The following is a 25,388-nucleotide window of genomic DNA, read 5'->3' as shown; positions in this document are numbered from 1 at the left end:
ATGACCCAAGGACTCTGTGACATTACTGATGGGTGTGGTTACAGGTGCACAAAACCACACCCAGATAAATTACAATTGAGATGTCAATAAATAAGATGTGGCCACATGCCATCAAAATGGCAGTCAGAATTTCACCTCCAGAATTGGTTCATTCCCCCCCAAAAAGTCGCCTGCTTCCTAGAGTTTTAAAAAGTAGGATGTGAGCCAGAGCCTTCAGTTATCTGGCTCCTTTACTGTGGAACCAGCTTCGCCTTTCAATCTGGGGGACAGTCATCTTATTTAAGACAAAGACTTTCCTCTTTAATTACTACTATTACTTTCATCATGAACCATCGCTAGTGACTTTGCTTCTTTCCTGAAGTCTTTGTGCTTTCCCTCCCTACAAGTTTCTGTGGATGGTGGTTATATCTGATTGTGGTTGTTCCTGCAGGGGTCCTGTCTTACACCTGACTTACTGCTTTAAATATTTTAATCTGCATTTGGTCCATCCCGGGAGAGCGATCCTCCCCCCCCGCCATTCTGACTAAGGTTTCTTCCTTTTTTCAACTTGTCAAAGGCTTTTTTCCTGATGGGGGGAGTTTTTCCTGTGCTGATATGAGGGTTCCGGGACAGTGGACGTCGCATGTGTAGAGACTGTAAAGCCCTAAATTTGTAAATCGTAATTTTTGGCTATAAAAAAATAAAAGGAATTGGATGACTTTCTCATCAAAGGTGAATTGTTTAATAAACTAAACTTAGAAATGTGAAAATGTGATATTATACAGTAGCGGCACTCAAACAAAAAGGTGGTTTCGGGTCAGAACAAAGCAAGCCCTCAATAAGGTCGGCTAAGAGCTCGAAGATAGTCGGAACGATAGATACAAGCTTGATATAATTCTGGTTAGCCAGCAGCAGTTCTGCCAGGACCTATTGTTTGAGCACCAGCCGGCAAACTGACCGGACATTTACTGCATGTTTATCTACATTACCGTGCTATGTTTACCTCCACAGGCAGCCCAGAATAACCTGTCACTCAGTAGCTATTCAACCATTTCCTCCAATGGCGTGACTCTGCTGTGCAGGGGGGGCGGGAGCTGGATTAAAACAGGATAGAGTGGGGAAAACAAAATGTGGCAGAGAGGAGGCTTTCACAAAGGACAGGAAACACAGAGAAATGTCAAAGAAAGCAGAGGGGAGACATGAAGGGGAAGATAGAAAGCTGAGAAATAAGTAGATTAAATATGTGAAACAGGAAAAAAAGAGATAGACAAGAGAGGGAGGACAAGAATGGAACGATGGATTAACAAAGGAAATGAGAGTGTAATGAAAAGGTACAGTACAGTAGGAATGAATATATAAAGCAGCAACAGAAAGACCTATGAAAACAAACAAAAATACTTTGAAGGCCACTTTTAGACACAAAGTGGTCCGTTGTGATTCTGATACGGTTTGATAAACAGTGGTCCCTTCCTCTGAGTGCCCTGGCAGATGAAGTGATGGAAGTGTTCTAACAACAGAAGTGAGTCAAAGCACATGGTTTTTACTGGGCATTTAGTCAGCAGACTGACAGACGCAGCTTTGATCCCTAACTTTGATTCCCAGTATCCAGACCTGGGGACTAACAGGACAATATAACGTTCATTCAGGGACAAATTGTCATTGATTAACATATCGTATTGGTTGTTTTCTTAGGGTAGGGTGGAATCTTGTGAATGCCATTAGGGGAGAGGGGGCAGAGGAACTTTTTTTTTCCACAGATAATCTGTCTCATGCACTACTGTCAGGATACATTTGACAAAGTTGAATTCTGTCAGAAGTTAACTACTGTGGGCTTGAATGCTAGTGGGGTCCAAAGAGGATCTAAATACTGTAGAAAAACATTGAATCACAACCCTTCAGATTTAGATGTATTTAGCGTTCTAGAATTCTGTGAAGGCCAAGATTCCCCACCATGTCAAAGGGCTACCACCCAGTGTTTTTCCATTCAAGCCCACTCACCACACCAGCCTTGACGCACATCAACTCCCCAGAAATGCAGCACTTATTCGTCACGTAGTTTCTGTCCTTTGACCACATTTTCTGTTCTTCACTTGGCAAGGCAACAGACTGTTGTAGTTAACAATAATCTGCTCCAACCGAACCCTCTACTGTTATGTAGTCCGTGTTGAAACAAACAACCTCAGGATTTGTCAATAATTCGATACCTTGCTTGGTTTTCCCAGTTAGTCACTGAATCAAATGTCAATGCTGATGTTAATTATTCGTGGCAGCAAAATAGGTTTGACATTTAATTTTTTTCTAACCTCCATCTTGAAGTAAGTCTTGAGGCCTTGCTGTGCTGCCGAAAGCTGAAGCCACAGCTTCAAAGCTCTGTCAGTTGGCAAACATAGATAATAATCAGACTTCAAACTCACTGAAAGTCTATTGTTTGTGTGGACCCACCATTTTCATGCCATCTTTGTATTCGTTCACTGGCACACGCAGAGACATTGCGTTACAGTATATCTGAGAGCTGAGGGGAAATGTCTGCGTATGTTAGCCGTGAAGATACTTCCTGCCTGCCATCGCTTATTGCGTCCAACAGGTTAAAGAACGCACTTTGTGACCCCGATATCCTTTCCAAAGGACAAGTTAGTTTTAATTACAGCTTTAAATTAAACAATTTAGGGTAGTAGCAGGGGGAGTCACACTTTCTTTGCAAACTACTACAGTGTTTCGCTCTTAGCAATACTGGAGTGGAATTACATGTGGAACATGAAATGGATATACATATACCTCAACACTGGAGATACAGTTCTCCCAAGAAAAAGCTTTCCATTTCCTTAAATGGTTCTTGAAAGAAGCCACAGTATTTGGTGCCTCAAGTAACCTTCAAATAATGGTTCATTGAAGCACCCTTTCTGGTTCTTTGAAGAACCTGAAGAAAAAAAGGTTCATTAAAGGTTCTTCATGGACCCAAATAGTTCTATCTAGAACCTTTTCCATATGGTTCTTCAGCTGTAAATGGTTCTTCCAAGGAATAATGGTTCTTTGAGTAACCGATATTGTTAAATGGTAGTTTGTTTACAATGTTAAATTACAGATGTCCTATTTTTTATTGTACCCATGAATATATAATGACAATATATTTAATATAAACAAACAAGTTGCTCCTCACACGCACAAATGACTAACCTCATCGATCGAAGACAGCTGTAATGCATTTTCACCAACTGGCCTGAAAATGACAAATCTTTTTTTTTTTTAAAGAAGACCAAAGTCACAACTCTGATTCTGATTCTCTGATTCAAAAGCTCACCCAAAAAGGCCTGCAGGTATTCTTTAGGAACATTCTCTTCCAGTCAAAGAGAGATCTTGCCAACTGTCCATAGCTTTGCCATTTCCTGTTGAGAAGAAAGACTATAAGCACGTACAAAATATAACTCAATGAAGCTGCAAAAATCCAACTTTTGTGTTGAACATATGTGCACATTATTCATTAGTGACTGTATGACTATATAGTGCTTAACCTATTAACGTGCTTATTAGCACACACTGCTCTTCAACAGTTACTAGCAGCTTTGTGACCTACTTGCAATCTACATTTACAAAAACATGTTTATTTACTGTCTGACCAGCCAGCATAGATGATGGCCGCTGTCAGTCAAACATTGAGCCTAATCAGTTCCATTAGAAAACTGAAGGGATTTTTTTAACGTTAGCTATCATCAATTGGAAGTAACCTTAGTCTGTTGACTAGCAAGAACTAAATAGTGGTGTTTCCGTGTGTGGTTAACATTAACATAACATTGCATTGAGTTAATGCCGCATGTAGCAAGAGAATTTTGCTAGACTTTAGTGCTGCCTTTGATGTGATTGACCATGACATTTTGATTTCAAAACTCATTAGTTGTCACACATACGTCCACATCATAGTTTATTTTTCATCTTCACTGGGTGTTCACATCATAGTCTATTCATCTCCACTGCATGTTCACTAACTCTCCTGTCATTTCAGATCCTCCCACCTCGTCACCTGATTTCCTGCACCTGGTTCTCCTCACCCTCACCTGTGGTGCCTTCCCTTGTCAGTCACTCACTATTTAAGCCAGTCACATTCTGTTGCTCACTGACAGATTGTCTTGTGTGTTCTACCAAGTTTTCCAGCGTTTCCCGAAGCCATCCTGTTTTTCTCGATCCCGATTTACCTGCCTGCCCCGTTTTGGATTTGTCTGCCTGTCTGTGTGCCCTCCTGATTCTGACCCTGCCTGTCCTCGTCTACGGATTACCTGCCTGCCCCTCTGGACTTGTTTGCCTCCCGACGGATCTCCCGGTTTTGACCCTGCCTAAACCTTGATTAAAACCCTCCTGTCTTGTCCATCGTGTACGAGTCGTGCATTTGGGTTCTCCCGTACTCCGGTATCAGTAACCGTGACATTAGTTATGGTTTTACTTCATCCGCAATCAGGTGGTTTAAGAGCTATTTGTCTGAGCGGTCGCGAAGAGTTTATCTTAATGGTGCATTATGTTGTAGCAAGTCCCTCGATTGTGGTGTTCCTCAAGGTAGTTGTCTCGGACCATTGTTATTTTCGATTTTTGACTGTTTGCTGATGATTCCACTATTTATTATGCTGCCCCCACATGTTCAGAGCTTAATCAGGTTCTGTCTTGTGAGATGAGCAAATTGTATAACTGGATCAAAACAAATAAACTTGTTCTAAATATTTCAAAAACTAAGAGTATAATATTTGGTTCGAAGCATAGACTATCTGATAATCCTAAAATTAATATACAAGTAAATGGTCAAAATGTACAGCAAGAAAAAAAGGTGAAGCTTCTTTGACTTTTACTGGATCCCACATTGTCATGGTCAGATCACATCAACAAAGTGGTATCTAAAATGGGTAGAGCTGTTGGAGCAATTCGTAAATGTGCATCATTTCTAAATGCACGGTTGTTCAGTCGTGTTGTTTGCACATTGGCTTTGTGTCATTTGGATTACTGTTCTGTTGTATGGTCCGCTGCAGCAAGCAGGCATTTGAAAAAATTACAAGTGGCTCAAAATAAGGCTGCAAGACTGGTTCTTGGTTGTTCTTTGCGAACTAGTGTTGCAGAGATGCATGACCGTCTTGCTTGGCTGGTGGTCAAGCATAGACTATCTGCTAATATGTCAGTATATATTCATTAAATCATCACTCGGATTCCTAAAGTTCTGCATGACAATATAATTTGCTATTCAGATATGCATTCACATTACACAAGAGGGGCTAATAGTCATCAGATTTCTTTACCACTACCTAAATCAGACTCTATGAAGAGGACCGTATTTTATAGGTCTATTGTCCTTTGGAACAACCTTCCATTTGGGGTTTGTGAAATCAAAGGAAAATCGGGTTTTAAAAAAAGATTAAGGCTGTATTTGTTTTCAACATCATAAAATTGTCTGGAATGGTTGAGCAAGGTTGCATCATGTGTTCTGGTGTCTCGCATTATTTTTATCACTTTTATTATTACTTTCAGAATTGTTATTGTTTCTTGTCTTTTGTGTGTATGAGTATATGATATATTTTTCTTTTTTTTCTTTTCGTTTTTGTTATCTTTGTGTACTTCTATTTTTTTTTCTCTTTCTTTTGGACCCCAGGAAGACTAGCCGTCGCCTCAGCGTCAGCTAATGGGGATCCTCGTTAAATAACAAATAAACACAAGGAGCGTCAATCCAACATAAATGCTTTCAATATGTTATATATCTTTTGTGCACAATGAGCATAAATTCAATGATTAATATTCCGAAAATTCTAATGAAGTAATACATTCACTTACGACTCTTTCAGATCCTCTGTACATATACTTTAAACTGTTGACAGTTCATATATTGTCGATAATTTGAAGTAAAAAAGGAAGGAATTGTTTAGGGATGTTTTAAAAGAGTAATTTTAGCACTGGTATCAGGAAAAAGCCAAACGATACTCATCCATAGTGGATAATTGTAACCCTTAAAAAAACAGGCTTTTTTAGGGCCTAATCGTATGGTAGGGGAAATACTGTTTACCTTCAAATTCTTATTGTTAGTTTAAATACTACATTTTCTCACTTTGTCATGTATACAACAAGATCCTGTTGATGAAGCGGTATTACTTCACAGGGTGTTAAACGTACGTCGGGAGAGAATCTTGAGGCCCCGATTAGATATATTGTCATTTCCAGTTATCTACTTGTTTGAACGGTATCGTTTTTCTTCACAGTCCATGAAATATGTCCATAACCTTCATGCTGCCTTTATACTGTGATGGTGCACGCGCTTAGCTCTGAGTCAACCTACACTGAGTTGATTGAACCAGCTCTAAACAGATGTTCAGAAACCAAAAACTCAGAGTTTCCCATCAGGGTAAATCAGAGTTTAAGGTTTGACTCAGAGTTTGTTAAACCTTCTACTTGAAACGGACCCAGGTCCAAAAAAGGCTCTCTGATGCTCAGGAAAGCTGTACCTAATGATGTCATTTCCCCCCTTCTGACACAGCAGACCGCCATTCAGCTTAACATGTTGCCGGGCAAAAAAGAATTCATCTGTCATTGGCCAGTGATGATAACAAAACCCAGATGTGGCATTCGTCTGGACCCACCCAACCCCGCCCCCTTATTGTTTGTTGCTACAGCAATACAGTACTCAGAATCCCGTTGTTTGCTTTGGTTGTCCTGTTGATGGGGTCCTGTTCTGAGATGAAAGGGGAGTTGGAGAGGACGGGGATAACCAAACATACTCACATGTACATTTACATACACACACACCAATGACGTTATTGGCTGGCAGTCAGCTACAGTACAAGTCAGATATTCTATCAGGTTTGTGGACAAAATGTGACCAAAATCAAAAAGGACAATGACAATGAAGGTGAGTAAAGACTAAACGTCAGCAATTCCTGCCCACCTTTGCCATGATTCAACATGTGTTTATGAGTCATGTGTGTCTAACACACTACCAGAAACTCAACCAGCTGGGCCCTGTTCCTTGTACGTGGTTCATCTAAGTTGATCATATGTCCCATAATCCAGGTCAAATTACCGAGATGATTGACATCAGGCGATCTCGGTGGATCCACGCTCAAACTGTCTCGTTAGTTTGAACCAGATGTCAGTCATCAGGATAATAGTGCATGCACATGCTACATCACAAGGCGGAAGAGTCGATCACTGAAACAAGGATTTTTTAAAGGTACAATGGCAAATAAACCTTTTCTCTGGTGAAGAACAGGAGATGATCATGAACGCATATGAGGAGGTAATATGTGTATTTAAATCATTTATGTCGGATGAATTGAACGTATTGTACTGTTACGTTGTTCATTCTGTACTACCATCGTATTCTGTCCATTCCGGGGGATGATCCTCCTCTGTAGCTCTAAAAGTTTTTTATGTAAGTAAATCTGAGTCATCGGGTTTTGAAAGAAAGGAGTGATTGAATTTCTAGCACGGAATATTTACCTATTGAAATTATGTATCTGAATGTTTTTCAACGTTAAAATACTGCAAAATATTCAACCGCAAAAAATTCAACCGCAAATAATTCAACCACAAAAAACATCCGGGACCTCAAGGAAGAGCAATCGATTCTAAATTCAAGATCAGGAGCGTGCGAGCACCCAATACAACTTCGGCTTGTCGGCAGCATGGTGACCGGATTTTAGCCATGTCCAATAATAAAAGAGCTTTAACTTTCCTTTATGCCATCAGTGTAGCCACGTATGAAGAAATACATAAAAGAACATAATGTGGGGCGCAGGCAGTACTGGAGAAGGTGGTGTTGGAGCAGTTCATGGTGGAGCTCCCGTACCGGACTGGGGTGTGGGTGCAGTATCACCGCCCCCCGACTTTGGAGGCGGCGATCACCCTGGCGGAGGACCATCTGGCAGTGCATCCCAGCGGGCCAGGAGGCAAGGGGGGTACATCGACCGCGACCCGACCAGGAGCCATACCGTGGGGAGGAAGGCAGCCGGGGCCAGCGGAGCGACCCACACCGGCCCCGCGACGGGCTGCGTTCACCCCGGCATACTACCCACCGACCGCAGCAGACAGCGGCGCCATTCCCGACCCACAAGGAGTGTCTCAAACGCCAGGGTAGGCGTGCTGGAGGTGCGGGCAGCCAGGTCCGGAGAGATTGCTCGCTGATGGAGGTGGGGCAGGTGATCCAGGTTGCCGGCGCTCCATCACCCTCCCCCGGCCGAGGAGCGACGTACCGCGTTGCGGTAAGAATCCAGGGTGGTAGACTGTATAGAGTGAGTCGTAACACTCGGACGGAGGCAGGAAAACACCCAGTTGCTGGTGCCAAAAATCCGCCAGTCGGCTCACTATAATCCGATGGCGGGTCACACCGCAATTCACACCAGGAGAAAAGGTACTTGTGTTACTTCCTTCATCCAACTCTAAACTCCTGGCTAAGTGGCAAGGGCCCTGAGGTCACACGCCAGGTGGGGGATGTCGATTATGAGGTGGTGCGGTCTGACAGGAGCGGTGCTACGCTAATATACCACCTCAACCTCCTGAAATCCTGGAGGGAGGCGGAGTCTGTTTCTCTGGTGTCCACAGTATCAGAAATAGAGAACCTGGGGCCGGAGGTGCCAAAAGCGGTCAATCTCGTCCGCCCCCGTGTGAGGGCCGTCTCTCTGAGGACCAGAGGGCAGACATTGCCCAGTTGTAGAAGCGGTTTAGCTGATGTGTACTGCCCCCTGCCAGGCCGGACCGACCTGATAATGCACAGAATCGAGACTCCCCCGGGGGCGAAGGTAAGGTCACGAACCTACAGACTGCCCGAACACAAAAGAAAAGTGGTTCGGGAAGAATTGGCGGCTATGTTGGAGATGGGGGTAATTGAAGAGTCCAAAAGTGTCTGGTGTAGCCCCATCGTTCTGGTGGCCAAGAAAGATGGGGCCGTGTGGTTCTGCTTTGACTATCGCAAGGTGAACGACGTATCACGATTCGATGCCTACCCAATGCGACGAACTCCTGGACCGGCTGGGCACTGCACGTTTCTTTACGACCCTGGATTTGACTAAGGGCTACTGGCAGATTCCCCTGTCGTCAGAGTCCAAAGTGAAAACGGCTTTCTCCACTCCGTATCGTTTTTTCCCAATTTACCATGCTTCCCTTGTTCGGTTGTTCGGTGCCCCGGCCACGTTCCAGCGGCTCATGGACAGGGTGATGCGTGTGCACGCCGCATATGCGGCCGCATACCTGGACGATGTGATCATCCACAGCACCACCTGGGCGGAGCATGTCCGACGGGTGGACGCGGTGCTGGTGTCGCTGAGGCGGGCCGGGCTCACCGCCAACCCGCGGAAGTGTGCAGTTGGACGGAGGGAGGTACAGTTTAAGGTCTACAGTTTGTTAGTATTGTAGTGGAGGTCTAGTCTCAAGAGGTGTGTCTTTAGTCTGAAGATGTAAAGACTCTCTGTGGTCCTGATGTCATCAGAGAGCTCTTTCCACCATTTAGGAGCAGAACAGCAAAGAGTCGTGATCTAGTCAAGTGTTTTGCTCTCAGTGATGGAGGAACAAGCAGCTTGGCAGATGCGGAGCGGAGTGTGCGGGTTGGGATGGAGGGTTTAACCATGTCCTGGATGGAGACTGGACCCCATCCATTCACAGCATGCTACGTTAGCACCAATGTTTTGAACTGGATGTGGGCAGCCACTGGTAACCAGTGAAGAGAGGGGGGAGTGGAGTAGTATGAGAGAATTAAGGAAGGTTAAAGACCAGTCGAGCTGCTGCATTCTGGATGAGCTGCAGAGGTGGAATGGAGGAGGGAGACCTGCCAGGAGAAAGTTACAATAGTCAAGGAGATGACAAGATCCTGAATCAGTACCTGCGCCGCCTTCTGAGTGAGAAAGGGTTGTATTCTCCTGATGTTGTAGAGCATGGACCTACAGGGTTAGTGGCCTTGGCTGCTATACAACCAAGCGACCGAAAGACCTGTTCTGTGTTGTAGGAGTGACCAGCAGACTTCCATAAGTGCTGTGTCAGCATCACACACTGACTATCTGTGTCTCTGTGGAAACCTCACAATGTCAACGAAGCAGAGCTTGTTAACAACGTGTCATTCTGCAAAGTATTTGTGCGAGTAAATTCCATACAATGTCAATGCACAGATGCAAATGGTTGTGGAGGAAGCAAATTTTCAATGGGCGGTGCAGAGGACATGAATGAAGCAACGTTTGTATTTTTCTTATGTTTACTTTTTGAGACAGCAGCTCAGCAGAGACAGAGAGGTAGTTGGTATCTAACGGAGAGATGTAGGTCTTAGTCCCAGAAATATATTATGACTACATTCTGAGGCTCTCCAGGCTTGGGGCCCTCGGTGCCAGTGCTTCTTATCTGTACCTAATAAATCCAAGGCCTTATTATTTTGTAGGTATAAAGATGTGTGTGATGCTTCTTGCCAGATCTCGCCACTGCGATCCATGTGAAGCTGTTGCAACTTTGTGTTTCCCTCTCAAGAAATGAACCGAGAAAGACAACTTTGACTTCTGAAACTTTTATTCTGGATTCACAATTGTTTTGAGAAAATCTTCCACCACAGGCGACACGCCTGTGCTGTGACACTGCCAAACAGCAAGATAAGCACGGCATATCGAGGGGCCAAACCAAAAGCAGCGGCTGCTTTCAAGCAAAAACAAGCATGTGTTTGTGGGATGGTGGGATGTTTTTGGTTGAGGAGGGAAACCAAGCCCACTGACAAACACACCACTCACGTCATGATGACCAACCATCCACTGTTCAGTTCACTCGTATTCTTGAGAAATCTTTACTTTAATTTAATGTTGGAGATGCTCGAAGAGCAACATTATATTTCCTTGTGTATATGAATTTTAATATTTAGTTATTCATATGTGTACACTATGTCCCCTTTTGGGATTAATAAAGTATATATATACATTTAACTAGCCACCCATCTATCTACACCACATCCATTTTCATAGGTTTAGTTAGGAACGTTGTTTGAGAACAGCAGGTTCAATAAAGTTTGACAGCTAAATGATGAATGCATTCTAGTTAAGCAGCAGGTGTCTGCAGTAAGTGTCTTGTCAAGAGCTTCTTAACTTGAAGTTGTTTTTTTCAAAATTAAAGAAGTCAATATAATATCCTTAACCTTGTGTATTGTAGCCCTACAATATCCCTGCAGATTCATTAATTTAGCAGCGTAGGGTTAGTGGCCTCATGTCAAACTAACTGTTCCAAACAAAAGACTAAAGAAGCCCCTCAGAATCAAGAGAGCTAATTCCTGAACCCCAAATGCCCCCCCACCCTCTTCTATCCTTAAAAAAATCCTTCTGGCCAGATTAGAGGCCCTGCTATGAAGTTGAAGGATGGGAAGAATTTTCTATCTGGTCTGTATTGAAATAGACAGCTTTCTGGTTGAGCCACTTTTTCCCTTTTATTAAAATAAAAAATGATCTGTGGTGCTGACTTTTATTTTTCAGTCTTCACATTCAACGGTCTCCCTTGTTCTTTACGGCGAAAAGTTTAAACGCCTTTCCTAAAATTCCATGAATATATCCTGAAGACGGCGTTTGGCCGGCTGGGGAGCTGACATATTGGGTTGCAGACACATAAGAACCAAAGGGAGTATAGACCCCGCGTCTCCTGTCTCTCCATTCACAAAAAGCCCCATGAGAATGTGCACTCATGCCTTTTTGACCCCAGTCTTTGGTCAGCCATCACGCCCACTTAGAGTCTGACGTATAGTAATCGTGGAGGAGGACGCACACTGTAGATTGAAGGACACTCTCTGTTTTAAAGAGACCACTTGGCAGTGACAGACACCCCCGCATGCTGTCTGCAATGATCCCTAGGGCTGAAAGGTTCAAGGCAACGATTGACCCGTGCAGTGTTCCTTGTCCCTGATGGCATAAAAGGAAAAGATGGCAAACACTGATAGTGTCAGAGCAGGACTAAGTGAATCTTAACATTTTGAGGGTTAAAGATCAGGTTTTCTTAAATGTCTACATCCAAACAGAGTTTGGGGAGGTGATAATAATATCAACACTGTGTGTAGCCGAGTCTCAATTTAAGTTTTAGCCTTGATGACATTGAAATGAAAATCTTATTTAAAAGAGAATAGAAAAAAACCGAAATATTCCTTCAATAATATTCCTCTAACGTCTCATAGCGGCTGCAGCGGGAGGGTCCGACTGGGACAGTGGGAGGTGCAGCGGGCTGCTTTAAGGAGGGTTGGTGAGAGAACCAAGGCCTCAGAAGAGCAGGGAGAAGCGAGGCTGAGGGTACAGGGAGACACAAGCGAGAACAATCGGGGACAAAGACATCTGGCCCGCACGGGCGGAGGAGCCGACGGATGCTGCGGGACCATGTTTAACAGCGCGGTGAGTCTTAACCATTTCACTGCATTATTACTGCAAGCACGGCATAAGTAAACTTCAACCTGAAAAGTTATGGCCTCAATTTAATTATTTGACTGATTCTTTTTGATTAAATCCACTAAGGAAAATAAACAGTTATTCTTTCAATGTTTCTTATTCATTTTGTGCTATTAAAAGGTGTACATCCGTGTTAGCTCACTGATTAATATTCCCATATTTTGCATGACCAAAGAACGAGGCCAATGCTGCAGTCTTTAATATTTTATCGTTTTCTTTTGGTTTACACATGATTATATTCCACTCTCTCTCTAGATTAGTCAGTTAACTGTATGCATCTACGTTTATTGGTATATTCACATTATTCATTCAACATCTAATACAAAGTGATTATTCCAACCGGCCAATCTTATCCCGAAATGTAATGTGTGTAGCATGCAAGCCGATTGTAAAACTGTGATTTATTTTAATATTTGTTTTTATTCCAATTGAGACCTAATAATAATTATAATGATCTTATTATTAATAGCATTACTGCCATCACCACTTCGTTATTTTAGTTGTTTGTACAGATAAAAGGCAGCATAGATATGCCACGTCAGAGCTTTTTCACGTGTAATATTGTCCCAGGTGGAAGTCATTTCGTTAAAAAGGTGTGTTTAGATGAACGTGAGAGGAGGAGCACACCGGAATGGACCCATCATGCGCACGTGCGCGGCTCAACACTGTTAGTTAGTGGGATCACATTCAGCTGTGCGCGAGAAAGGAAAAATAAGGCTTCAATTGCAAAGTGTCTGTTCGGAGCAGTACGACCATAATAATAATAACAACTAATAATACAGTCACAGAAATATCCTTTTAAAGTATAGGGAGTGTCGTGTGTGTGTGTGGGGGGGTACTTTTATTAGCGCGTGGGGCTAATGACGGCGGTTGTCATGGAAATATCAACGGGACCGTCATTGTGTCTCGCGCATCATTCCGGAGCCGCTGACACAATGTCGGAGGATGAGAGGCGAGCCGCGCGGGCGGCTTTAACCCGCCACCAGCAGGGAGACTTTTCTGTCGACACGGTACTTGTTAAAACAACTTGTTTCAGTCCCTTCGGAAGTCTAACTCTCTGTTGTTGTGCCAAGTACCGGTTACGGATTGAAGGCTATACAATGAGCTCTCGCGTTTTCATGCAATGATATCGTTCCAACTGGAACCTGTTGAAAAGTGGGATGACATTGTCGCACGTTCTGCTTCCGACAGGGTTCCTCTGGGCCTGAGGATATTTTTGACGAGGACTCCTACTCTCCGTCCTCCCTCTCGTCGTCCTCCTCGGCCTCCATCCGCACGGTGGGCTCCCTGCAGGGGAAAACCCTGTGCACCTCCTGCGGCCTGGATATACTGGACAGATACCTCCTCAAGGTCAGATGAAGATGTGATTGGCAACAATAATTTAATAATAATATAGTGATCTGCTTACTAACCAGAACTCTTTCATATTTGTTCTGAAACACATCATATATTTTAATATATATTATAGACATCCTCTGTCCTAAGGAATAAATAGTCACTTAATCATTACATTCTTTCTCCATCTCAGGTGAACAACTTTTGCTGGCACGTTCGCTGCCTCTCGTGCAGTGTTTGTAACGCATCGCTAGGGCGCCATGTGAGCTGCTACATAAAGGACAAACAGGTTTTCTGCAAACTCGACTACTTCAGGTGAGTCCGCACTCTTTGGTCTCCAGTGGCATTTCTTGATAAATAAGGATCATGTGAGGAAAATAAAAAACACAACCTGTTTGCTGCTTACTTTGAGTTGGAGGTGCAAGATCCCTAATTGCCATTATTCCGCATCACGTCTATACTATGAAGCACTCCTATCCTGAATGTCTAGGCCTGGGAAGGAATTGCAACCTGCAATTGAAGGAAAATAAGGTCATAGTACAAACTGTGAACACCTTCATGTTGGATGGCGCATGCTTCTTCACATTCAGCTCAAAATGACAGACCAACCATAATTTAGGAAATATACTCTCCGTATTTCTGTTACGAAAAGAAATCAAATAAATATCCCGTGTTTTGAACATTGTTTTTATTTAAACTAACCTAAGAGTTGGAGTCTCTGAAGGGAATACACAAGTAGGGAGTGGAGGCCAGACTGACCTCTCTGGCCTGATCTGAGAGGCCCAAGCTCTGGTTTTATCACAAAGGTGAAAAAATGTCATCCCTCCAAAATATACCAATTGATTTTGGGCTGTTTGTCTTCCATGAAACCTCTTCCTTCACACTGCTGAAAAGAAAACGTCAAATACATTTATACTACTTTGTCTAATTGGGTCTGCAAATTTCTTATTGACCAAAAGTTTGCTTCAATCATCATCTGCATTTTAAAACAAAATATTTTAAAAATGTAGAACAATTTTAAAATGATCGTAATTTTTTATTTAATTTAAATCTATGTTTAAAGGGCATTCTCTTAATTTACTTTCTTCTCATGGCCAGAAATCTCCACTGACACTTACATACAGAATGAATACATTAAGCTCAAAACAATTGATTTTTATTTACTATTTGTTCTTGCTGTCAACAAAATAAAGCAGTAATTCTGAACCTGGCTTCACCAAAATATTCAGGTGTCTTTTTAAAAAGAAAATGATTGTGTGCAAGTTGGTACATACAAAATGTAACCCCCCCCCCCCCCCCCGCAAACCACCTTGTCCACCTATCGTCCTGTTGCCCGTCTCTTGTTCAGGAGGTATGGGACCCGCTGTGCCCGCTGTGGCCGTAACATCCACTCCAGCGACTGGGTGCGTCGGGCTCGAGGAAGCACCTTCCACCTGGCCTGCTTCTCCTGCAACTCCTGTAAGCGGCAGCTGTCCACCGGGGAGGAATGCGGACTGCTAGAGAACCGGATCTTCTGCCGGCCACACTATGACATCATGCTGGAGAATATCAAACGCACTAAAGAAAATGGTGAGGATGAGGTTGTGTTGAGCAATGCCAGACAAAAAGTCAGATAAGTAATAGAAATGGAGTTCACTGATCTTGGTAATCGACCCACTTTGGGCACATGCAGGTGGCAGCTTGGATACCAAATACTCAGGGCATGTGCCAGTGACTCGTAAGATGGCCACAGGAGGAGCTCATCTGAAACATGCCCATATTTTGAAAATGTCAAATGACTCTTGTTACACTTTTTTGTCTTAAAGAGCAACCAAAAGCAGCAGCAGAGGAGGAGGAGGAGGAGGCCGAGAAAGAAGAGTCTGGCACCCTGAGCAGACCCGTTAAGAGGGCAAGGACCAGCTTCACTGTGGACCAGTTACAGGTATGGCCAAACCAGTCTCTGTGTCCACTTCATCTACTGCTCGGATTAGAGGCCTATATATTTTTTTTCTTCTCAGTCTAGTGCAGGTGGCACAGAAATGGTGAGGCAACAACTACTTTAGACGGACACAAAACCCCCAAAATTGCACAATTTGAGGAGTTGACATTTTCTACAGGGTTTAACACATTATGTTGAATTTTTCAGCAGAGGAAACACAGGCGTAACTGATTAAAGTTATACCGGAGCCCTGATCGCCTCACTGCAGTAGGGCTAGAATTAATTAACGGTCAATTGATTAACGGTCACCCAGGTGAATGTTTCATGGGTCAGAGGAGTCTAACACATTTTGGCAGGATTAAAATAAATGTATTTAGAGGTTCCCAACTGAGAGAAATGATCCAGAAGTTGTGCATGTGTCTGCCATGATATGAGCTGTTGGGATTCATAGTATGTAATAGTACGTAGGATAAATGTACTACATCATATGAATGTGTAGATGATTATATAGAACTGTGAATCTGGGTGTGGGCGGATCAGAATGTATCTAATATTCGTTATCAGACATTTGATCAATTGAAGCAGTGAAACTCGCAGAAGTTTATTTAAGCGACATGCATGACACGCAGCAGCTTTCCAGATGTTCTCTGCATGGCAACACTGTACAGAGATGGCCAGTATGACAAACGGTGTGTGAGACTGAATGAGAGAGTGTGAGACAAGGAATGGGTCCCTGGTTATTTTGTAGTCTGCGTGACTCTGCTTTAACAACACCTCAAGGCATCTAAGATCAAAAAATGGTAGTTTCTCGGCTGCCAGAGACATTTGGTTCCCTTGTTCTCCCGTTAGTGGGAAGGGTATTTGAACACACACTCTCTCAAATTCTCCCGCAGTTGTCTTTTCTGACCAACATTTTTAAACCTTCAACCATGTTATCATCTGTCATCTCCACATGTGTAGGTAATGCAAACACAGTTTACTAAAGATAACAACCCAGACGCCCAGACTCTGCAGAAACTGGCAGAGAGGACCGGTCTCAGTCGCAGAGTTATTCAGGTAAAGCCTCTCACTACTGGACTGCAGGACATTTTCTTCCAAGAAATATGTCCGCATTGGGATGAATTCTTTAGAGTAATGCCATAGTATGGAAGTATGGAGTTGGACTCCAAATGCAGTAACCAGTCCGTTCTCCCGTTTTAGGTTTGGTTTCAGAACTGTCGAGCTCGTCAAAAGAAATACATCAGCCCAAATTCTACCTTCTCCCGGATGACCTCCTTTGCTCCCAGTCAGCTGACGCCACCTTTGATGGAGGACCTGCAATACACAACCTACATTTCCCCAGACACACCCCTTCTCACCACACTGACTTACATGGATGGTGAGAAACAAACGCACATTGCTATACTTGCACAAGAGCTCAGCGCTAATAATATAAATTTAATTGATGGGATAGATGTGTGTATGATCTGGGCGGCTGGCAGGTGACCTGATGGTTCTCCACTGTTTCTTAGATCCTGTTTTATGAATGTTAGTGTCTCAAATAGCGTTCTTTCAATGAACAGTCAGTCATCATTTTTCATCCTTTTGAACTCCCTTAGTCCAAAATCCGGACCCGCTTTTGCTTCAGCCACTCGTCTCGCATTCCCGAACACAACTACCAGTCAGCCACACCTGAGCAACAACCTGCCTCTACAACAGACGACCATGATGATTGGACCATGACAAGCAAAGCCCACGGCAGCAGTTGAGCTATACATTTTGTTAAATGCCTTGCGTGTGGGCAGCCAGAAAAAATTTCATCGGAACACACAGACTGGAACAATGAAAGTGTCAATGCAACCTTTGTTAATATGTATATGTTGTGCATTTCTGTGTTTTAATTTATTTGGCAAAAATGATCAAATATGGCACTTTGTGGGTGTTTTTTCCAGTTTCAGGCCTTTTATTTAAGGATGTGTTGGCGGATGACAGAATTGTAAGTTGGGCATTTGTGTTCGGGCTCCTGTATAGAGACCACATGAGGAGCTGCTTCCACTCCAGAGTTAGTTGTTACTGACAGACATGTGTAAAAAGTACCGATGCAGACTGTCCTCCACTTGCAGTGCCCAAGTAGGCTCCTCTCCAAGCTTCCACTTGTCTTATTTTGAAGAAGAAAAAAAATAGATTTCAAGCAATGCAACATGTAATGTTTGCTTAGCTAGAAGCAATGTATGAAGTGCACACAACATGTTTGACCTGCTGGAAATTAAAAGTTATGGCTGCAACACAATGTTCATGAGTTCATGTGCTTAGGACTTAAACAGGACTTATAGCTTGTTGTACCTGTTGCTTCCAAATACTTTTTATATGACATGTGACAATTATGGTCACTATATATAAAACTTATGGTCAGTTGATGGATTATGGTGCCAACTGTTAAATGTGTCTCTTTTATTGACTTTTATTTTAGAAGCTCAACATTTAAATGCTGCTTACTTTTTTGCATTCAAAATTATAATGTAGTCTATACATTGATAAGGAGACGGCTATTATGCTGCATTACAATTGCGTATTAATGATTTGCAGCATATCTCCCCAAGTCTTAATCATTAAAAAAAATGTCAGACGGATTAAAAACATTTTAACTTTAATAAAACTATCTGATCCAGGCATATGTGTGGAATACTACAGGATCCTGGTATGTCTACTTTCTTTAGAGATATATGTGTATACTGCATGAAGTGTCTAGAGCAATAAGGCAAGGGTTACCAGGTTAACAAGGTGCCACTTTATGGGGGTTTTATTTGGAAATTAATTTTGTTGGTATTGGAGTTGTCTTTGAAGCAGGTAAAAATGACTGTTCTTGTAGTTCAGTTCTAATGTTTAATTTGATGTACAACATCACTATATTCTTGGGTGATTAGTGCATTGTTTCACAATGAGTCCTCTCCTTGGCCCCAATTCTCTGGCTTAAAAGACTTATCAGTAATGAATTGTGTGGTGGCGGGCGTGGTTTCAGCCCGGCTGCAGGTGGGAGAGAGGGGGAGTGGCTCGGGGAACAGTGCCAGGTGAAAACCATGACAGTCAGCTGGGGATAATCATGTGTGTGTGTGCTCTCCCCTATATAACAGTGAGGCGGGGGCGAGCGAGGAGAGGGGAGACCGACCGAGCGAGCGGCGTGCTCTAGAGAGCGGGAGCAAAATAATTAAAATAATAAAAACATTGAAACTCACCACCCTGGTGTAAAGTGCCTGTGTCCACAGCCGTACCAACCCACACCGTACAAATTGGAATAGAGATTATTCAATTAGGTTATCAAATTGTATATTTATATTATATCTCTATGAGTAATTCCCAAGACCAGTTTATTGAGGAAACACTTTGAACCTATAAAGACTCTTGACTTTCGGTGATATTGGTTGCGTTTAGCTTCTCATTGATTTCCCTATTGCTCCACAATGCTCTTCTAGATTTTGTTATTGATGGCATTGCATCAATTTTTGACCATCACATCGGCCCTTATATGGTCTTTGCAGATATTTGAGTAATTATGCCATTTTGTCCATACATCATCAGAACCATGATTGGCTAAGAGCCTCCATGCATGATCAGCTCAGCGATTGGCTGAGACCACAGCCACTATCTCCACACTTCCGCAAACCACACCCTCTACTGCCTGCCACTGCTTTCTGTAGTGTTGCGCAACACAAGTAAAGCCCCGCCCCCTGGTCCCCAGTGAATGCAGTGAATTGCAGAGCTATAAAAAAAAATATTATGGCACAACCACAAACCAAAAGAAGGCCATCCAACCAAACTCAACAAGGAGAAAATCAGAATTAACCAAGAGGCTCATGAGGACTCTGGAGGAGTTGCAATGATTCAGGATTGAAGGGAGAGAATCTATCCACAGGACAACTATTAGTCATCGTGATGGAAGATTTTGCACAGACAATCGTAAAATTAGAACAAAGGCTCTGAATCAAATATGTCTTTCTCAGTGTATTTTCTTGCAGGGAAAAAAAGGGTCACCACAGCTACATGCACAGTAGACTGCCAAGAGCATCTCTTTTCACACAGGGGGCAAGGCCGTTCTTCTACAGTTCAGTTAGAGGTAGCAAAAGAAACTTACTCCAACACATGTGCACAAACTTGTGTCCACCCAGCCAAGTCTGAATGCTGGGGAGACGGGCTCAGTGAAGGTTGTCTGGAAGGTGTGGAGCAGCGTCAGTGCCACAGGACACCTTGAAGAAGGAGTGTCCCCGCTGACCAGTCCAGATAGACCCCCACCTTATTGGTGTTGGGTGGGAAGGTTACAGCAATGCTCATGTCATTGTGCCAGGTCCTATAGGCGTCCTTAGTGCAGCTCAGTGCCCAGGAACAGCCGTTTTTCCCCCAAACTTTTTCAGATGAGAAGTTAGTTGTTAAAGCAACATTTCTACCTTTGGTTTGTCAAAATTCCGGCTTCGTAACAATTTGCTCCGTGGATGTCGGAGATGTGAGGTGTGTTAACGGACAGTCAGACCCTTCAGTAGCGGGCGGTCATCTCATCTCAGCCCTGCTTTCGGCAAGTCTGCTGTGAATTGCTCCGCTTGTTTTCACGTCTTCGTAGCGGTTATTCATAAGATAGAAATGTAGTGCCGGAGCCGCATAAAACCCATCAAACCTGACAACGCCACCCCCTTTTGAGGGTTAGGAGGAACCCTTACTATATTAATTAGTGCGTTGTGTGACTAACTCTGGTTTTCCCCAAACAGGGACAATTTACTGGAGGCAAATATTGTACGTTAATAAGTTTGGTTTTATTTCAAAAAGTTTTACAGTTTTACACTTAAATTAGCACCGACAAAGACATGCACTACACTTATTTCTACACGATCCACTACAGAATATCATGCAAGTCACTACAAAATATCATGCAAGTCACTACAAAATCCACTTGTACAGGATCAAGCTGTGAGCATACATAAATTGAAGAGAAACCTATGTCAAAACTTCCATAAAAAGTATATAACAAATATACTTCAATAAAATCACAAGAAATAATCAACAAAGGCAAATAACCACAAAAACAAAATAGTAAAATAACCATAGAAAACAGTGACTGGACTGGCCCCCTTTGCAAGAACACAAACTCCTGTAGCAGTTAATGCGGGAGGAGGAGTCTTTTCCAAAGCTCTACAGCCACAGCAGCTCATTTATCAGTGGTTAACGTCAATCTGCCCCAGTTCACTCCGTGAAGGACGGGAACTTGCACCTGGCTATCAACCTAGTGGGACCAAAAAGCAGAAATCAACCTTAAGCTGGGCTTGCTCCCAAAAGTACCACAGCCAAACATTTTCATACCTGTAGAAACCACACAGCCGCAGTGCGCTCAGTGAGAGACTAAAGGGACTAATGACTACACCTGGTGAGCTTTTTATCACTCCCTGATTGGCAACCGGTCACATGACCGCATGCACATATCGGCTGTTTTCCTACATAACTATACAATAACTGGGCTGATTCTTCATGACTTATCCACAGAGTGCAGCTTATTATGGTCATTGTCCATTAAAACTAAAGATGTTTTAATTAAAGGACACAAGGTGACCGTCATTGAGAACCTAAACCGGCAGCAGGACTTCAGCTTCAAAGAAACCCTGATGCTCTGAAGTGTAATAACATTAAATACAATATGTTTGAGTAACAAGAAGACAAACGGTATGTGAGTGTGTGGAATGTGTTACTATCCAGTAAAATATTTACTGTTTAATTTATGTTTCTGTACCCAACGTCCAAACCATTATAAAGCTAATGAAGTGTGATGTAATACAACAGCCCTGAATTAAACGTTGACCTCAATAACGTTTTGTGTTTCTTCCATCCAATATGAATACAAATAAGATATACACCTATCAGTGTAATCCAGTAAAGTTCAGCAGCACCACAAACTACAGCTGCTCCTCTTCATCTGCTTTCAAAAGATGTTGCGCTGTATAACAACTCTTGATAATAGTGAAATACTTAACAGTCAAGAACTATATAAAAACATATTAGCAAGACCAGCTGACATGGTGACGCCATCAAGTCAGCTGCTGTTCCAATTGCGGAAATGACCGTTCTCCGTTCTCCCGAACCCGTGAGTCAGGACTCCCGAGTCCGTCTCCCGAGTCTATTCTCGTGAGAACGCAAGTCCGTTCTCGCCGTCTCAGGTACTGAGAAAGGGCCTCGGACATGGCAGACAATCACAGGGGAACGGGACAAGGCAGGAAGTGAAGTTACCCCAGGGACACGAGAGATATAACAGAGAGGACATGAACTCAAAACACATATTATTTCAACGGTGGTTTTGTAATTTGTTTTACCTGTTGAAACATGAGACCATGATATCTGCCTTATTACAAAACCTCTGCTGACATTGTAGTCCCAGCAAGTTAAAATAGAAAACAACCAAGGTACAATGTTGGGCGATATTGTGACGTTAAATTGTATATTCAGAACTATTGTTCTGCAGAGTTGTTAGGGTATTTCTCCCATATTGGGAGGATCTGCTAGAAATGATAAAATATTCCTTTAAAGAAGATTCAGCCAAGAAAAAACAAATTGTGTTGTTGTTTATTTCTTTTTGCTCGTCTGTGGAGGCCGTTGGCAGGAGAGGTGACAAGAGGAAGCCTTTTTTGCACACGACCCTGTTGTCTGTTCTGAATGTGAGAGATAGCCACGCCCCCTGATTTGCATATAAGAACGTGAAATAAAAGTGGCATTATGAAATAAAAGTCTCTTGGATTAAATAAATGTGTTCTTATGAAATAAAAGTCACTTGAAATAAATAAATATGGACTTAAAATAAAAGTACCATGAAATAATTACATTTATTTAATATTTATGTATTTGTTGCCTCATTTATTTATTTCACGATGTATTTCAAATGCATATTTCATGTATTTATGTATTTATTCATTCATTTAATTGTGAATAAAACGGCATTCCATAGGTCACCGCTGCTGAGGGCGGACCGAGGAGGAAGAGGAAGAGCAGGCTGGTCACAGAGGACAGCTAGTGATGACAAAGTGAAGCTTTCTGAACCAGTGAAGCTTTCCAGCCAATTGTATCGGAAAAAGGGTTATTCATTCAATGCATCGCAAACTCTTTAATGACCTCTGCTGTTGAAAACTTGTAGTGCATGTTTCAAATAAATCATCTAATACATGGATTGCTATATGAATAAAACTATTGTTTTTCAGGTTTTAATTGTGTCCTTGTTTGTGTATTTCAATTCTCTGTACATTGGGAAGGAGTGGAACAAACACTTATCTGTGTCTCTTTCTGCACCTTTGTGCATGTATGTTTGTGATCATAGTAGCAGAAGAATTAATAGAAAATATGAGTTGTATGTAAGCAATATAATTTAAAATAGCAGCAACTGCTTCCTACTGCATGTGCAGTTCATGGAAGTCATAGGGACTTTTGTGAATTGTTTCATAATTTCATAATTATTTAATAATTACACAATACAAATGACAGACTTGGCCTGCCTATTGCCAACCTTGTTCGAGGAAATCAAATTGAAGTGCTCCCACATCTCAGAGCAACCTCTTTGCCACAGTTTCCATTGTAAATTTGCTCTTTGCTACTCTCAACAACACTGACTTTGACTGTATCAAACAGACAAGCCCGGATGTAGGGTCGGACGTAACAACACTAAGGACAGCAAGGAGGAGACCAAACAAAGTCAGTAGTTTTAGGCTTCATTACGTTCAGTGTCAAATTAAAATTGGTATTACCATCGTAGGATGGGTAGAGTTTAGGTCACATATAATCACTGTCACTCACAAATGTATTAAAACAACATGTTTGGGTCTACAGGTGAGTTAAGAGCTGACAACCTACCCAACGTTCTTTCAGGGATTTTAGGATCTCTCCAACAGGATCTCTAAATGTAAGAACGTTACACATGAACATGTGAGGGCTTTCTGTGACTTTTGTAAAACATCCTTCTCAATTGGACATGGAGGGGAATATGATGTCAAACGACACGGACTCACGGAGACTCACAAGAAACGTGTCCAACAGAAAGAGACATCCAAATCTATGGATGCGTTCCTCCGACCTAAAACCGACTTCCTCGTCGACAAAGTGCTGCAGATGTGACAAGTGTGTATCACACTGTCAAACACGCTACATCGTATAGAGCAGGAGATTGTGGCACAAAGCTAGCCACAACGATTTATCCGGACTCGGACATAGCCAAGAGGATGGCGTGTGGTCGGACGAAGGCAGAAGCCATTGTCATGGATGTGCTTGCTCCTGCCTCTGTTGAAGATTGCTTGAAAGTCCTTTGAATACCACTGAATGAGCAACGAAAGGCAACAACCAAAGGTAAAGTTATGTTCATGGATTTAACATTGTTTTGTTTTAGCTATTTGTCTAACGTTAGCTAATCATCTTCTCCTACTAGTATGTTAAAACTAGGGCTGTCAAATGATTAAAAATGTTAATCAAATTAATCAGAATTTTCAGTGGATTCATCATGATTAATCACTATTTGCAATTACACCTTAATCCTAACCATTTTTTCTTTCTGAAATGCATGCTAAAGATAAATAACAGGACACAGATACATAATTATCATTATTATTATCATCATCATTATTATTTTTTACATAAATACATGTTATTGATATTTGACTTGGTTTAATTCATTCCAGAAAATAATCAAAGCAATGTTATTTGATAAGTTACAGACTGATTTCCCTCATGGCTCTAGAGGAGTCTCAAGCCTCTGCAGTTTATCCCACTCTGCTGCGGTCGGCAAAACGAGTTTGTGCTCCTGATGGTCCAGGCCTGCGATGACCAGACATGTCAACCCTCCCGAATATCAAAGCCCCTCCCGAAAAGGACCAAACTTTCTCCCGAATATCTCCTGATTTCCACCCGAACAACAATATTGCTCCACCATCCGTCACTGGGGGCACCGTTTCAGACCGAACAATAATAAAAGTTACACCTTGAAGTTGAGCGCGGCAATTAGAACGGAAAACGATTAGACTGGCGCTGCAAAGAAAACCGCTAGCACCCCCCCCCCTCTGCCTGCAGGAGGCAGTAATGTGTTGTATAGGATGAAGTGCATTTCCTAGAAGAAGAGGTTCTTTCCGGACCTGAATAATTTGTCACACTGCGCATGCGTGAAATGTGTTTAAAAAATTGATGTAATTAATGACAAACAACTAATTAACGTCGTTAACGCGCTATTTTTGACAGCCCTAGTTAAAAGTCAACTTTTCCTTCAGTTCACTAAAATTGCATCAGTAGAAAAAAATATGGATGGATTTATAGCGTTTGAAAATAACAAAAATATACTTTAAATTTATCATAATGTTGTTTGATTTAATAATCATTGTTCAACATGTTCAGACTGAAAAAAAAACCAACAACATTTTAACAGGATAACTTGAATAGGCTATTCACAAAATGTGTCACAAAATCAGTGCGGGATGGACGTCCCGGGAGGGGGTCCAACTTCTCTCCTCTGGGCCGTACCCCTCCCAGTCGATGAGATATTGATGACCGCGACCCCGGCGGCGCATATCGAGAATACGGCGAACCCTGTAGGCAGGAGCATCTTCGACAAGACTAGGCGATCGAACAGGACGAGGGGGGGGGGGGGGGGGGGGCGAATGGCGGGTTTGATACAGGAGACATGAAACACAGGGTGGACACGGCAAAACTTAGGCGGGAGACGGAGCTTCACCGCGACTGGGTTAATGATCTTAGTGATACGGAAAGGTCCTATGAAA

The 25,388-nt window shown here is 42.6% G+C and overlaps 1 protein-coding gene across 2 annotated transcripts; it reads left to right on the top strand.

Moving 5' to 3' along the window:
* Nucleotides 1-12,144: 12,144 nt before the first annotated feature.
* lhx8a (LIM homeobox 8a) lies at nucleotides 12,145-18,005 on the top strand. Of its 2 annotated transcripts, none has more exons than XM_037457132.2 (8): nucleotides 12,145-12,326; nucleotides 13,572-13,730; nucleotides 13,909-14,030; nucleotides 15,064-15,284; nucleotides 15,521-15,636; nucleotides 16,594-16,689; nucleotides 16,834-17,011; nucleotides 17,232-18,005. In XM_037457132.2, exons 1-8 carry the CDS (start codon nucleotides 12,312-12,314, stop codon nucleotides 17,306-17,308), a joined length of 984 nt encoding a protein of 327 aa, XP_037313029.2. In that variant the 5' UTR covers nucleotides 12,145-12,311; the 3' UTR covers nucleotides 17,309-18,005. The 2 variants fall into 2 exon arrangements, with proteins under 2 accessions (XP_037313029.2, XP_037313028.2); XM_037457131.2 differs by lacking the exon at nucleotides 12,145-12,326 and adding an exon at nucleotides 13,012-13,390 and having other exon boundaries at nucleotides 17,232-18,004.
* Nucleotides 18,006-25,388: the final 7,383 nt, after the last annotated feature.

Source organism: Pungitius pungitius, chromosome 15, assembly GCF_949316345.1.
Source record: "Pungitius pungitius chromosome 15, fPunPun2.1, whole genome shotgun sequence".
NCBI lineage: Eukaryota > Metazoa > Chordata > Actinopteri > Perciformes > Gasterosteidae > Pungitius > Pungitius pungitius.
This window is presented reverse-complemented; position numbering and strand designations above follow the sequence as displayed.